Raw genomic sequence first — 15,415 nt, forward strand, 5'->3', positions numbered from 1 at the left:
AAGGTGGAGGTAAATGTAGGTGCCTCTGTGTCGGTAATCAGTGAGGAGACCTTCAAGAAGATTTGGGGCTCTAAGCAGGCACGAGCCCTTGCATGGGAAGGAATCAACCTTCAGACATATACTGGAAAGACTATAATATTGCTTTGAACGTTAGAGGTAGACATTGCATATAACAGCCAAGAAGCAAAAGCACAGCTCCTGGTAGTAAAAGGGCATGGACTTTAATCTACTAGGGCGTGACTGGCTCAGGAAACTTTGGTTGACTTGGAATGAGATGAGCCACACACAAGTGACAGAAGATATCATTCAGAAATACCCTGAGGTTTTCAAAGACTATCTGGGCATATTGCAGGACACTACTGTCATTGTTCGTAGATCCTCTGGGTATACTCCTCGCTTTTTGAAACCAAAGACAGTGCCCTATGCCATGAAAGGCAAAGTGGAGGAGGAGATGGGGTGCCTGCAAAGGCTAGGAATCATTGAGCCCATTCAATTTAATAATAAATAATAATAATTGCTTATTGTCACAAGTAGGCCTCAATGAAGTTACCGTGTAAAGCTCCTAGTTACCATATTCCGGCGCCTGTTCGGGTAGGCCAGTACGGAAATTGAACCCGTGCTGCTGCCTTGTTCTGCATTGCAAGCCAGTGTGCTAAACCAGCCTCTGGTGAGCCAGAGGGGAGTTCCATTGGTAAACTCAGCAAATGTTCACGTTGGGCAGCGCCAATTGTTCCTGTTCTTAAAAGTGATGGTACTGTGCGCATATGTGGGGATTACAAACTTACCATTATTCAGGTTTCCAAGCTAGACGCTTATCTGTTGCCTCCGGTAGAAGATCTGATTTCAACCCTTACAGGAGGCAAAACATAGAACGATACAGCGCAGTACAGGCCCTTCGGCCCTCGATGTTGCACCGACATGGAAAAAAACTAAAGGCCATCTAACCTACACTATGCCCTTATCATCCATCTGCTTATCCAATAAACTTTTAAATGCCCTCAATGTTGGCGAGTTCACTACTGTTGCAGGTAGGGCATTCCACGGCCTCACCACTCTTTGCGTAAAAAACCCACCTCTGACCTCTGTCCTATATCTATTACCCCTCAATTTAAGGCTATGTCCCCTCGTGCTAGCCACCTCCATCCGCGGGAGAAGGCTCTCACTGTCCACCCTATCTAACCCTCTGATCATTTTGTATGCCTCTATTAAGTCACCTCTTAACCTTCTTCTCTCTAACGAAAACAACCTCGAGTCCATCAGCCTTTCCTCATAAGATTTTCCCTCCATACCAGGCAACATCCTGGTAAATCTCCTCTGCACCCGTTCCAAAGCTTCCACGTCCTTCCTATAATGAGGCGACCAGAACTGTACGCAATACTCCAAATGCGGCCGTACTAGAGTTTTGTACAACTGCAACATGACCTCATGGCTCCGGAACTCAATCCCTCTACCAATAAAGGCCAACACACCATAGGCCTTCTTCACAACCCTATCAACCTGGGTGGCAACTTTCAGGGATCTATGTACATGGACACCGAGATCCCTCTGCTCATCCACACTACCAAGAATTTTACCATTAGCCAAATATTCCGCATTCCTGTTATTCTTTCCAAAGTGAATCACCTCACACTTCTCCACATTAAACTCCATTTGCCACCTCTCAGCCCAGCTCTGCAGCTTATCTATGTCCCTCTGTAACCTGCAACATCCTTCCGCACTGTCTACAACTCCACCGACTTTAGTGTCGTCTGCAAATTTACTCACCCATCCTTCTGCGCCCTCCTCTAGGTCATTTATAAAAATGACAAACAGCAACGGCCCCAGAACAGATCCTTGTGGTACGCCACTCGTAACTGAACTCCATTCTGAACATTTCCCATCAACTACCACTCTCTGTCTTCTTTCAACTAGCCAATTTCTGATCCACATCTCTAAATCACCCTCAATCCCCAGCCTCCGTATTTTCTGCAATAGCCGACCGTGGGGAACCTTATCAAACGCTTTACTGAAATCCATATACACCACATCAACTGCTCTACCCTCGTCTACCTGTTCAGTCACCTTCTCAAAGAACTCGATAAGGTTTGTGAGGCATGACCTACCTTTCACAAAACCATGCTGACTATCCCTAATCATATTATTCCTATCTAGATGATTATAAATCGTATCTTTTATAATCCTCTCCAAGACTTTGCCCACCACAGACGTTAGGCTCACCGGCCTATAGTTACCGGGGTTATCTCTACTCCCCTTCTTGAACAAAGGGACCACATTTGCTATCCTCCAGTCCTCTGGCACTATTCCTGTAGCCAATGATGACCTAAAAATCAAAGCCAAAGGCTCAGCAATCTCTTCCCTGGCTTCCCAGAGAATCCTAAGATAAATCCCATCAGGCCCCGGGGACTTATCTATTTTCACCTTGTCCAGAATTGCCAACACTTCTTCCCTACGCACCTCAATGCCATCTATTCTAATAGCCTGGGTCTCAGCATTCTCCTCCACAGTATTATCTTTTTCCTGAGTGAATACTGACGAAAAGTATTCATTTAGTATCTTGCTTATCTCCTCAGCCTCTACACACAACTTCCCTCCACAAAAGTTGTTCAAAACTGGATACAAGCCAGGCCTATCAACTAGAAAAAAGATTCAAAGCAATATGTGACCATCAACACACATAATGGGCTGTTCAAGTATAATTGGTTGGTTTTTGGTATATCGTCGTCCCGCGATCTTCCAAAAGGTGATGGATACTCTGTCACAAGGCATTCCTCATGTTGCAGTCTACTTAGGTACCTTTTTAATTTTGGGTAAGACTGAGGAGGAGCAGCTTCGCAACCTGGATCAAGTTTTACAAAGATTTACTGGGGCTGCGTCTGAAGCGGAGCAAGTGCATTTTTCAGGCACAGAATGTGGAGTATCTAGGCCACAGAATCACTGCACAAGGCCTGTGTAAGGGAAGTTTGAGCAATTTAAGAAAGCTCCAGAACCTAGGAATGTGGTTGAGCTCAGGTCATTTGTAGGTTTGATAAAACTATTATGGAAAGTTTTTTCCAGCCATGTCTACAGTGTTGACTCCACTGTTCCTACTTCTGCACAAAGAAACAAAAAAGTGGGCGTCAGTACAGAGAAGGCTTTCAAAGATGTGACGAGGCCACTGCAATCTCAAAATCTGAACAGTGCAGTTGAAGATCTGTAACATTGCGAAGGCGGAATCTTGTACGTCCAAATGTGAATACAGGTCCTAGTACTTACTCCTTGATTGAACCTCAGAATAGCAGCCTGTATGCCCCCAGTATGAATCGTAAAATATATTTCCCACATTGACCATTCTTCTGTCCTGTCAGTAAATGAATACAGCCTGTTTTTTATTAAGCTGTGAGAGGCTTTCTTCTGTTAGCCATACCCATTAGGAATTGATGCTGCCCAAACTCATTCCAACAGAGATGAAAAATTTAACTGGCATGCACTGAATTTGTGTATGTTCTCAAATGTGTTATTTCACTCTGTTATCCAGTTCCCAAAAAACTTGCGTTGTTTTGACAGATTTATATTGGGGTTTAATTTTATCTTTCCCTTTCGCTATCATTGAAGGAAAATGCCTTTTGGAGTGTATTTGTGCTGCTTTGTAAAGCTTGCAGTAGTAGAGTGTCAAATACACATTGCAGCTACAGAGCACAGGCCTATCTCAACTACATCCAATAGTGGTGGAAATGAACAATACCAGGTGGGGGAAAAACATTTGTTGGTGGAAATCACTGCAGGCCATAGAAAACTATTCAGAATACTTGATATTGTTTTGAAAATAAACTTCACATTTTCATTGTTTTTTAAAAAGAAATTGGCATTGCTGATGAGAGGGTCTGGAGCACTGATATTTAGCTGCTAACTCTGCCTGCTCCTTGAAGTTTGTTTTTCAAGTACTCGCTGCTGAGTATATTAGAACTGACTAGTTTAGGAATACAGGGTCAGAAATTGGGTCATTTAGACCTGGAATTCTGTTCTGCCATTCGTTGAGATGATGACTAATCTAATCTACACCTCCCTTTGTCCCATAACCCTGAATACCTTTAGAAATCTATCATTCTCAGATTTAAAATTAACACTTGATCTGGCATCAATTATAATTTGTGGAACAGTCTCTCAAACATCTACCACGCTTTGTATAAAAGCATTGTGTAGAAGGTCTAGGGGCTTTTCACAGTAACTTCATTGAAGCCTACTTGTGACAATAAGCGATTATTATTATTATTTATTTAGTATCTTAGCCATGCCTTGTGCTTCCATGCGTAGATCCTATTTTGGACTTCTTAAACATCCCCACATCTCTTGGTGGTTGAAACAATTTGGTTTACTGGCTTACCGTTTTTATGTTCCACACATGCTTTTGAAAGTAATTTTAAATATATGTAAGGCAGGGGCAGCACGGTGGCACAGTGGTTAGCATTGCTGCCTATGGCGCTGAGGACCTGGGTTCGAATCCCGGCCCTGGGTCACTGTCTGTGAGGAGTTTGCACATTCTCCCCGTGTCTGCGTGGGTTTCACCCCCACAACCCAAAAGATGTGCAGGATAGGTGGATTGGCCATTAAATTGCCCCTTAATTGGAAAAAATAATTGGGTACTCTAAATTTATTTTTTTTAAAAATATATGTAAGGCATTACAGCTCCTCTTCTGGCTTAAGGAAAGACCATATCATGGCCCTCATCCCTCCCAGCAACATTCTGTGTTTGATCAGAAAAGCAGCATGGATAGACTCCCCTCTCCAATTTGCCCACACTGTTCTAGCTCGACTCGAGAACCAAATCCATCAAGACCATGGCAGAGATTTACCCTGATCTTTACCCTCCATGCGAGCAATTTGTTGCAGAGTACTCTTCCCATGGCCATATAATTCAAAGTACATATACCTAAATACCTTATTATAGCATCACCGAGTGAAAGAAAATGAGAAAAAAATTGAATTTATTTAGTGTCTTTCATGGTTTTGGGACATCCCAAAGCAGTGCTTTTGAAGTATAGTCATTGCTGTGATTCAGGAAACGACACCAATTTTCACACAACAGTGAGATCATATGCTTTTGTCATGCTGGTTGAGGTATAAATATGGGTCAGCGAACCAGAGAACTTCCTCTGCTGTACTTTAAATAGTAACTTAAAATATTTTACATTCACGTGAGAGTGCAGACATGGCCTTGGTTTATCATCTCATTTAAAAGATAGCAACTTTGGCAGTGTAGAACTCCTTCAGTGTCAGCCGAGACTTTTGTGTTTGGGCTTCTGGAGTGGGACTTTGAACCCATAATCATTTACCATGGAAATGAGCATGCTACCAACTAAGCCAAGGCTGACACTATCGGTACAGTACTTAAAATAATACGGTTATGTTAACAATAGCAGTATTGCACATACATAACATGCTCACATGTTCTTTGCAGAACTTGGAAAAACAGCTCTGCAGAACTTGGGTACTATTACAGACTACTAAAAGTATTGATATCCTAACCATTGTTTATCTTGTGCATATATAATGACGTTCTTTTGTATGTTTCCTTCCTTCAGTTGTACAGTGTTTGTGCAGTTTGGTTTGTTCATGTGTCGTGTCGGATTGTTTGTTTTTGAATTGTTAAATTTCCACTTAGTGGTTTTCAGGTTAAGGTTGTTTGTTTAAACCATCGGGTCATAAGAGGAAATGTTGCATGAGTTGCTCCTTTCCCTTCCCTTGCCCAGGCTGCCTATTTTGTTGCTTAGTAGGTCAGGCAGTTTAAGACAGGGGATGCTATTTCTGATGGCTAGGCTTTCATTGCGGCAGTAGATCTTTGGGTCTTTATTGCAAGGAAGGAAGTCTTGCTACAACTGCACACGGCATTGATGAGACTTAGCCTGATAGAATGTTTGCTGCCATGGGGGAATCTAGAGCTAGATTTAAGATGGAGATGAAGAAGAATTTCATCTGGAATCCTCTTCCATCAAGAGCAGTGGGGGCTGGGTCATTGAATATATTCAAGGCTGAGTTGGACAAATCTTTGATCAACAAGAGAATCAAAGGTTATGAGGGATAGGCTGGAAAATGAAGTTCAGGCCACAATCCGATCAGTCATGATTTTATCGAATAGCAGAGTCAAATGGCTGCCTGCTCCTATTTCTTATGATCTTATTAGGTGAGCTCAGAGTATCAGTTTTTCTTGGTAATTGAACTTGTATTTTTTGCCTGGAGGTTCAGTGCTGAATCATTGGAGCACTCCAGCTCACCTTCATGCTTCTTGCAATTAAAGTGTATTTTTATCAGAATTGTGTACGGACTATCATTTTTGGAAAAGATCTGAGCTAATATTATGCTGACTCATCTGACAGCATTAGAATAGATCATGTATCACTTTCTTTACCCCGCCAATCCTTTTGTTTTCTCCTTTCCAGCAGGTGTTATATTGGGGTGAGGAATAGCTCCATGAGTGAACATAGGACTCTGATGCTATGTCCAAGTGACCATTCTTTATGTATGGAACCTGACTGTGCGAATTAAGTCATAAAGCCTGACTCTGTCGTCCTCTAGCAAGCTAGTGGGCATTCATATGGGCTCTTGCAACAGGGATGATTTGGATAGTAATCCGTGCCAGCAACCCTTGTTGATGACTTGCTAGTTCTTTAATAAAAACATGAACTGGCATATGTTTTTTAAAATAAATTTAGAGTACCCAATTATTTTTTTCCAATTAAGGGGCAATTTAGCGTGGCCAATCCTCCTACCCTGCGCATCTTTGGGTTGTGGGGGTGAGACCCACGCAAGCATAAGGAGAATGTGCAAATTCCACATGGATAGTGACCCGGGGCTGGGATCGAAACCGGGTCCTTAGTGCTGTGAGGCAGCAGTGCTAACCACTGCACCACCGTGCCGGCTGAGCTGGCATATAAGTGCAACAACTTTATTGTTGAGCAATATATTTCTGCTCCCAATGCAGCTCATTATTCCCTAGATACGGAGGTAGACACGACCTACTTTCTTGAATTCACCATTTCCTGGTTCCACAACAAGTTGATTTTTATTAAGTATTACTATGACTTGAGGAAGCTGAAATGCCAAATGCATATCTGCATGTTTATTGGCATCAATGTGAAAGTAAGTCGGGCTGCTCAGAGGTGTTATTTGTTTTTAATGTGAACGCACTGCTATAAATAACTTGAGGTTTCTTGACGCCTCCATTTATAGAACAAGTAGCTGAAGCACAGAAGAGAAATGATGCAGGTTCAATCAATCCACAGTCTGGTTTCAACACTGGCAGTACTAATTGACTTGCATTTGACTATTGCCCTGTTCAGGGAGGTGGAAGTTGATTCTCCTGATTGTTACTCAGGAACCCTGTAGAAAATAAATGTCCTCTGAAGAAAGAAAAACCCTCAGCTGTGATGCACCTGCAGTTTAATACCCAGCCATCAAACTCCACAGTTCGTCAAAGTAACTCACATGGACAAAGGACACTTGAATCAGGTACCAGAGGATGCCAGTCATCAGCTGGAACTCTAAGCCAGTGAGGAGTCAATGCTTTTTGGGAGAGGGGTAAGAATTGGCATGAAAGAAAGGGAGAAAATAAATATTCTTCAAAAGATTATCTTGCCTATCTAAATATAGCTTGTTTCGTCAGCCACCACTTACATATACTTATGGATGTGTATTCTAATTCCATATTCACTAGCAGGTTGAAGTACTGTGCATTGCTTTGCAAATAGAAATTAGCTGCCCAAAATCTTAGTGAAGCTTTGTGAATCATTCAGTCCCCATTTGAGGCAAAGCTAATTGGTCTGAATGATGAAGATACACAATATATGATTTCTCTTTGGTTGGTGGGCTGCTTATGTCTTAATGAATCAGGAGTTTAGCAAAGATATTGTAATCAAGGATACTAGCATGAATATTGAGAGTTTCATATGTGTTTAGATTTGTATGTTATGACCTGATAGCACCATAAATACCTTGAAATGTAGACTTTTACCCAATGGCAAATATGTCTAAACAAAGTGATGAATTGTATGATGCACTACCATTTCTAGGCTTCTTTGCCATATCAGTTGTGCAGTCTGGACAATTGTTAAATTCCACTTTGTTTGCAAAGTTAATTTAATTTTTGCTACAGTATAAGCCCTGTTCCATTGTGAAGCATTAAAATGCATAAATGTCTGCTTTATTAATATGGTGAATATATCCAAACATTAGGTTCACAATTTCATTAATGGTATTAATCTTAATCATGGCACTTGCCTGTAATATATCTTATACATTATTTTTCCTTCTGTGTATGGTATTATCTGAAAATACTAACTCTTGGAAAGTACATTTTGAATATTGTAATTTAATTGTTGAGTATCTTTCAGGATTGTGGTCTCATTAAGTTCGGTCTAAAACCAGCCTGTCTAGGAATTAACAAAATACTTAACAGTTCAATAATTCAACAATTGATGTGTGATGTATGCAAATCTGCTTATAATTAACATGTGAGCATAAATAAGTACTCTGATTAAACAATTTCCCTTTGTTATATCTCAACTTCATGACATTGTATGTAACTGTTCAATTCCTGATCCTAACTTAATTGGTTACAACTTTCATATATAGCAGTGTGATCATTCTATTTCTATAGAATGAAATGTGTGCATTCTACCAAAATATTTATCTGATTGGAGAACACAGTTTTAAAAACAAAAAGCTGAAATGAGTTGCAACGGACAAACCTAAAGGCAAGTTGAACTGAAGTATTTTGAGGACATGTCACTGATGGAGTTGGTGCCTTACATTGAGAGAAAATATTCACTTTCTGGCTGCTGCAGCTATAAGATTGTGCTGTTCTGCATCACAACTTTCTTCTGCACAAATCCCTAAAACAAACATAGCACCACCCATAATATAATTATATTTATTAATAGTGTTGGTCTATTCCTATATTTTCCTTTCAAAATTATATCTTTCAAATCAAATTTTTCTAAGTGCAAATTGCTCTTATGGTTTTGAACTTTGGAGATACAACTTGGTGGTGAAGATCTCACCTGGCTCCTGCCCCTTATTTGTTGCTGGCTGTCTCTGTGTTCATCCTACAGGCCTGCCAGATATTTTTATATAATGAGGGAATAATGAAAGCAACTTCAACAGATTTATACAATCTAATTAGAATTAATTTACTCAACGTTTCTTTATTCCTGGAAAGTTTTTTCAAATCTCAAACTGAACTTTTGCGAATAAAAATGCAGAACTGACGTCTTAGCACATGAAAACCATTCTGGCACAATTTGCTTGCCCATTGCAGTCCACCAGTTTGTTAACTTTATTAAATTTCAGACTGTTATGGAAATCAGCTGCAGTACCACGTTCCCATTTTCTTTTGAGATAGGCATCATTGAATACAAATACCTCATGATTTAAATTTTAATTAGCACTCTGACACATACTTGTACAGAATCCATTTTGCTTTTACATAGAATTTACAGTGCAGAAGGAGGCCATTCGGCCCATCGAGTCTGCACCGTCTCTTGGAAAGAGCACCCTACCCAAGGTCAACACCTCCACCCTATCCCCATAACCCAGTAACCCCACCTAACACTAAGGGCAATTGTGGACACTAAGGGAAATTTATCATGGCCATCCACCTAACCTGCACATCTTTGGACTGTGGGAGGAAATCGGAGCACCCGGAGGAAACCCACGCACACACGGGGAGAATGTGCAGACTCCGCACAGACAGTGACCCAAACCGGAATCGAACCTAGGACCCTGGAGCTGTGAAGCAATTATGCTATCCACAATGCTACCGTGCTGCCCTAAAAAAATAAACTAATAGTTTATAAAACAAAATAAACTTGCTATTGCTGATCTCTCCTAGTTGTTAGAACCTAATAGTTATAAATGTGATTATAAATTACCAAGTGGCACAAGGGAATCGGAGAACCTTAGAAACACAGGAGGCCACTTGGCCTTTCATACCTGTGCCAGCTCAGATGTCAGCTTCATACCCGTGTGAGTTGGTCCCTCGAGGAGCCTGAAAAATAAGCATTGTATTTTCCATCTACAAATGTGCATTTGACTGAAATGCCTTTGAAAGAAATGTGTCTGAATTCAGTGAACGGATGTGTACAACCTGTTTTTGAATTTCACATATTTAGGCCATAAGACATAGGAACAGAATTAGGCCATTCAGCCCATCAAGTCTGCTCTGCCATTCAATCATGGCTGATATGTTTCTCATCCCCATTCTCCTGCCTTCTCCCCATAACCCCTGGTCCCCTTATTAACCAATAACCTAGATATTTCTGTCTTGAAGACACTCGGTGACTTGGCCTCCACAGCCTTTTGCAGCAAACAGTTCCACAGATTCACCATCCAGCTGGTTTAAGCTGCCAGTGAGCAGCATGTTCAATGAAATGGTGACCTCAAATATGAGCTCTGCTCAGCAGCATATTCAATGAAATGGTGACCTCAAATATGGGCTCTGCTCAGCAGCATACTAAACAGTATTTTAATTTTGTGCAAGAGATTAGAGCAAGGCAGACATCAACATGATGGCCCATATGAGCCCTCACAATGCAGCCTAAGGAACCCAGACTGTGATATTTGTTGGGGTTTTTTCATCAGAGGCCATTTTTAATTAACTTGCTAACCAACTTACTGAAAAGTCAACTGTACTTTGAGGGAGTATAAGTAAGAATAGGAGTAGGGCATTTAGCCCTTCAAGGCGCTACACTTCAGTGAGATCATGGTTGCTCTGCAACCCGATTCCATATACTTATCTTTCACATACTCCTTGATACACATGGTTACTAGAGATCAGTCAGATTTGTGGAATAGCATTCCAAACTTCTACCACTTCAGGCCTTGAGCACAAAAATCTAGGATGACCCCCCATGTCATTGGAGATGCCGTTTTTTGGACAAGATGTTAAACCAAGACCCCATTGCGCAGAAGTATATCCTAATTTCACTCCTAAAAGGTCTGCTTCTAATTTAACATTTCCCCATAGTCCTACATTTCCCAATGAGTGGAAATACTTTTCCCTATCTGGCCTGACTGTTCCCATTAATATCTTGAAAACTTTGATCAAATTGCCCCTTAACCGTCTAAATTGCAGGGAATAGAAAAAAGGCATCACAATTTTTACAACCAATGAAGTACTTTTTTTTTTTAGTTTTTTTTTTAAATTTAGATTACCCAATTATTTTTTCCAATTAAGGGGCAATTTAGCGTGGCCAATCCACCTACTCTGCACATTTTTGGGTTGTGGGGGCGAAACCCACACAAACACGGGGAGAATGTGCAAACTCCACACGGACAGTGACCCAGAGCCGGGATCGAACCTGGGACCTCAGCGCCGTGAGGCGGTTGTGCTAACCACTAGGCCCCAATGAAGTACTTTTGAAGTGAAGTCACTGTTGTAATATAGGAAACACGCAGCAAAATTCCACAAGCAGCAATGATCTAATGATCAGACTTTCTGTGAATGCGTGATGTTTAATTGAGGGATAAATATTGACAGGACACTAGAGAGAACTCTGCTGCTGTTCTTCAAAATGATGCCTTGTAATCTTTTGCATCCACCCAAGCAAGCAGATGGGGTCTTGGTTTAACATCTTGTCCAAAAGACGGCACCTCCAATGGCATGGTGTGTCATCCTAGATTTTTGTGCTCAAGGCCTGAAGTGGGACTTGAACCCGGAATTTATGACTCACAGTGAAAGTGCTACCCACTGAGCTATGGCTGATGCTAAGTTGAGTAATTTCTTCTCTTAATTTGATCCTTGGAGCCCAGATACACTGGTAAAGCTGGACAGCATTCTCTCCAAGACCAGTATATCCTCCTTAGGGTTGTGGTACCCAAACTACGCTCAAAGTCCTGGTGTGATCTAACAAGGGCTTTGTATAGCTGAAGCATGGCTTCTATCCCTTGTATGCTCGTCCTCTAGATATAAAGGCCAACATTTAATTTACTTTTTGATTATTTTTTGTACTTGTTCATGATATTTTAATCTAGATCACAATCTCTGGACTCTTACTGTTTCTAGCTTTTCATAATTTTAGAAAGTAATGCGATTATCCTTTTTCGGCTCAAAGTTGCACAAATCTATTTGCCAGAGTTTGTCTATTCACTTAATCTGTCAGCATCTCTTGTAATTTTATTTTGCCATTTACAGTGCTTACTCTGTCACTTATCTTTGTGTCATCAGCAAACTTGGATATGTGGCTTTCTGTCCCATCTTCTAAGTGAATAAAGCCCCAATGCAGGATCTCTGTGAGACACCACTATCACATCCTGCCTAGTAGAGTCCCTGCCCATTATTACAACTCTCTGCCTTCTGACGCTCAGCCAACACTGTAGCCTGGTCTAAAATTTTCCTTCAGTATCCTGAGCTTCAAACAGTTTTTTATGAGGGACTTTATCAAGTCACCTCTGGAGGTCCATACAGATATATATAGGCATTCCCCTGACCACTTTAGTCACCTTTTCAAAAGGCAGCAGTGGTCAGTACAAGATGCACTGATTCAACTCACCGACGTCTACCATGTAGAAAGACATGGGTAACAGGTGCGTGGAACGCCACTATGTGCAAGTTCCTCTCCAAGCCCCACACAATCCTGACTTGGAACTATATCACTGTTCCTTCACTACTGCTGGGTCAAAATTCTGGAATTCCTTCCCTAAAAGTACATGCACCAGAGGGACCACCTTCTCCAGGGAAATTAGGGATGAGAACCAAATGCTGGCCTTGCCAGCAATGGTCAAATCCCATGAAAGCAAGGCAAAAAAAACTCTTATTATCAGCGCTATTGATTTAGGGCGCGATTCTCTGGCTGCTCAAGCGAGAGCACAGTATGGCCGGAGAATCACAGGAGGGCCCTACAGCTGGCCTCCCGACAGCCTCCACACCTCGTGGGAGGACATCGGAGTCGGAACTCCGCCCAAAAGGAGCGTAACCAACTGTCGCTCACGGAAATAGGGCTTAAACCTACTTGCGGCCTACCTGCCCACTGGCCTCCCTCGATTCTCCGGCCTCCCCAGGGAGGCTGCAGTCAAACGCAATCCGTGCTAACCCACACAAATGTGGATCAGGCGCAGTGGCACCCAGGGGTCTCCTGGGCCTTTGAAGACCCCCTGGATGGTTATAGGAAGTAGGTTATAGGTAGCTCCCTGGCCCTCCCCCTGGGACACATGCATCTTGGCACTGCCCAGCTGGCTCCTTGGCACTGCCAAGCCAGCAGGAGCACTGCCAGTCTGGAAGTGTAAGGGTGCCCACGCACCAGGGTGGCACTGCCAAGGGTCAGGGGCTGAGGGGAGCCATGCCCATGAAATGTGGATGATGGGGGATTTGAAGGGTGGGTTTGTGCAGGGCAAGTTAAGTAGGGGCCTCCGGGAAGTTGCGGAGGTGATGGGTGAGTGTCCTGGAACGGAGGGGGTGCTGTAAGGTGGCTTGGGGGGTGGGGGGGTGCCTGAAGAGGGGGAGTCCCCTAGGGACCCCATACCGGGGTGTCCTCACGTGGGGGGTGTGGGGTAATGCCCATGTGTGTGGGGGGTGACAGGCTCACTTGGAGATTGAGACATCCTTTCAAAATGGCGGCCCGATCTTGGAGTTCAGCTCCCCAGTGCTGAAAAACATTTTCAAAATTAATTTAGAGTACCCAATTAATTTTTTCCAATTAAGGGCCAATTTAGCATGGCCAATCCACCTAGCTTGCACATCTTTGGGTTGTGGGGGCGTAATCCACGCAGACACGGGGAGAACGTGCAAACTCCACACGGACAGTGACCCAGAGCCGGGATCAAACCTGGGACCTCGGCGTCGTGAGGCCGCAACGCTAACCCACTGCGCCACCGTGCTGCCCTGGAAAACATTCTTAAGTGTGAGCTAAACCGGTGAGAAACTCCCAGGGCCCAAAAAAATGGCTAAGTGTCATTGAATAGTGGTGGGTTATGTGCCGGCAGATCCAGTGGGAAGCTCCCTGAAAAACCCACCGCAAATGAACGTAGAAATTTTCCCTGAGAATCGTGTCCATATGCACAATGACTATTCAAGCAGCAATGTCAGAACCAGTATACGTAAGGAGAGTGAATGGAATTATTCGTGTGCAGCAATTCATCTGGTTTGAACATATTTAGTCCTTTAGTTTTTTTGGCATGTCAAAAAGAGAAACACACACACGTATCTTAATATAAAATTTAGGTTAGTTTGTAAGAGGCAAAAAATCTACTATTTTGATGTGTACACTCTTGGATTTAACATGTTCTACATTATCAACAATTACTTCTCGTAACCGCATTGGTCTTGTGTGCTGCCATTACCTTGGCAAACATATCTGCAGCAATTAACTAGTCTCTTTAAATTAAGTGTTAAATATTCTGTCTTGTGGGACAATGGGTTTAAGAAACAAGAATCTGTGCTTAGGTGAGTAAATGGACTATGAAAAACTACATAAACTGGTGCAACTAAATAAAATGTGCTTTAAGGCAGAATATTTAAAATTATGTGAGGGCAAAAGAAACAGTGGAATTATCCACTTAAATTGTTGATTTAGTGGTAGTACTCAACTATGAGTAGGTCTTTAGTTCAGGCCCCACTCTCAACACTATGGAACTTAATCCAGTTTGACAGTCCAGTGGCAGAGATTTTTTCTTTTGGGTGAGATGTTGACCTGCCTGTCCTGGCAGGATAATTCAGTGAAGAAAGGGAGAGTTTTTCCAGTTTCCTGGTTAATATTTATCCTTCAGTGAACACAACAAAAAATGTGATTATTTAGGCATTTATTTGTTTATTGGATTTTGTGCAAATTCCCTGCCATATTAGTCTCTGTAACAGCAACTACATTTCAATAATTCATAGACAGTAAAGCACTGTGAAACATCCTGACAAAGTGAAATATGCTGGATGTTCATTGATTTTAATGGCTGAAGCTAATGGAGAGGTTATGATTGATTTCATTACCCACTTTAAATACTCTCATATAGATGTTGAACTGGATTCTCCGGTCCCCTAGCCGCATATTTCTCGGCAGCGACGTTCACTGGTGGCGGGATTCTCTCTTCCCGCCGTTTGTCAATGGAATTATCCATTGAAGCCATTCCCATGTGCGGGGGTGCGCTGCCAGCAGGAACAGAGAATCTTGGCCGTTGTGTCCTTACTTTCTTTAACTTCTTTCAACCTATCTTCAACCACCTTATCGGAATTGTCTATTTCCTTTTAATGTTTTTACTGCGACTCCTGAAAATTTTACTTAGGTTGCTGCCAGCTTCCCCAGTACCTATGTGAAACAGACAACAGAATCTTCTTGCCTACATTTACACACATACCTGGTTATTAAGTAACTAGCTTTCAGACTTCGAACCTTACTTTAGGGGAGGTGCTAATTGTTATCTTGAATGGTGCATCTCTATTGCATCCGTGGTTCTGTTA

At 42.2% G+C, this 15,415-nt stretch overlaps 1 protein-coding gene across 8 annotated transcripts in view; it reads left to right on the plus strand.

Annotated features, from left to right (window-relative positions):
• The window catches only part of cstf3 (cleavage stimulation factor, 3' pre-RNA, subunit 3), a 221,347-nt gene that overhangs the window by 136,585 nt on the left and 69,347 nt on the right, over positions 1-15,415 (plus strand). The window contains exon 13 of one of the 8 annotated variants that reach the window (XM_038807813.1): positions 7,204-8,535. The exons of the other annotated variants lie outside the window; for them this stretch is intronic. Within the exon in view, the coding sequence (XP_038663741.1) occupies positions 7,204-7,212 (9 nt within the window). The 3' untranslated portion in view covers positions 7,213-8,535. Of the gene's footprint in view, positions 1-7,203; positions 8,536-15,415 lie in introns of those variants that run through there. 8 annotated transcript variants of the gene reach the window in all.

Source organism: Scyliorhinus canicula, chromosome 9, assembly GCF_902713615.1.
Source record: "Scyliorhinus canicula chromosome 9, sScyCan1.1, whole genome shotgun sequence".
Lineage (NCBI taxonomy): Eukaryota > Metazoa > Chordata > Chondrichthyes > Carcharhiniformes > Scyliorhinidae > Scyliorhinus > Scyliorhinus canicula.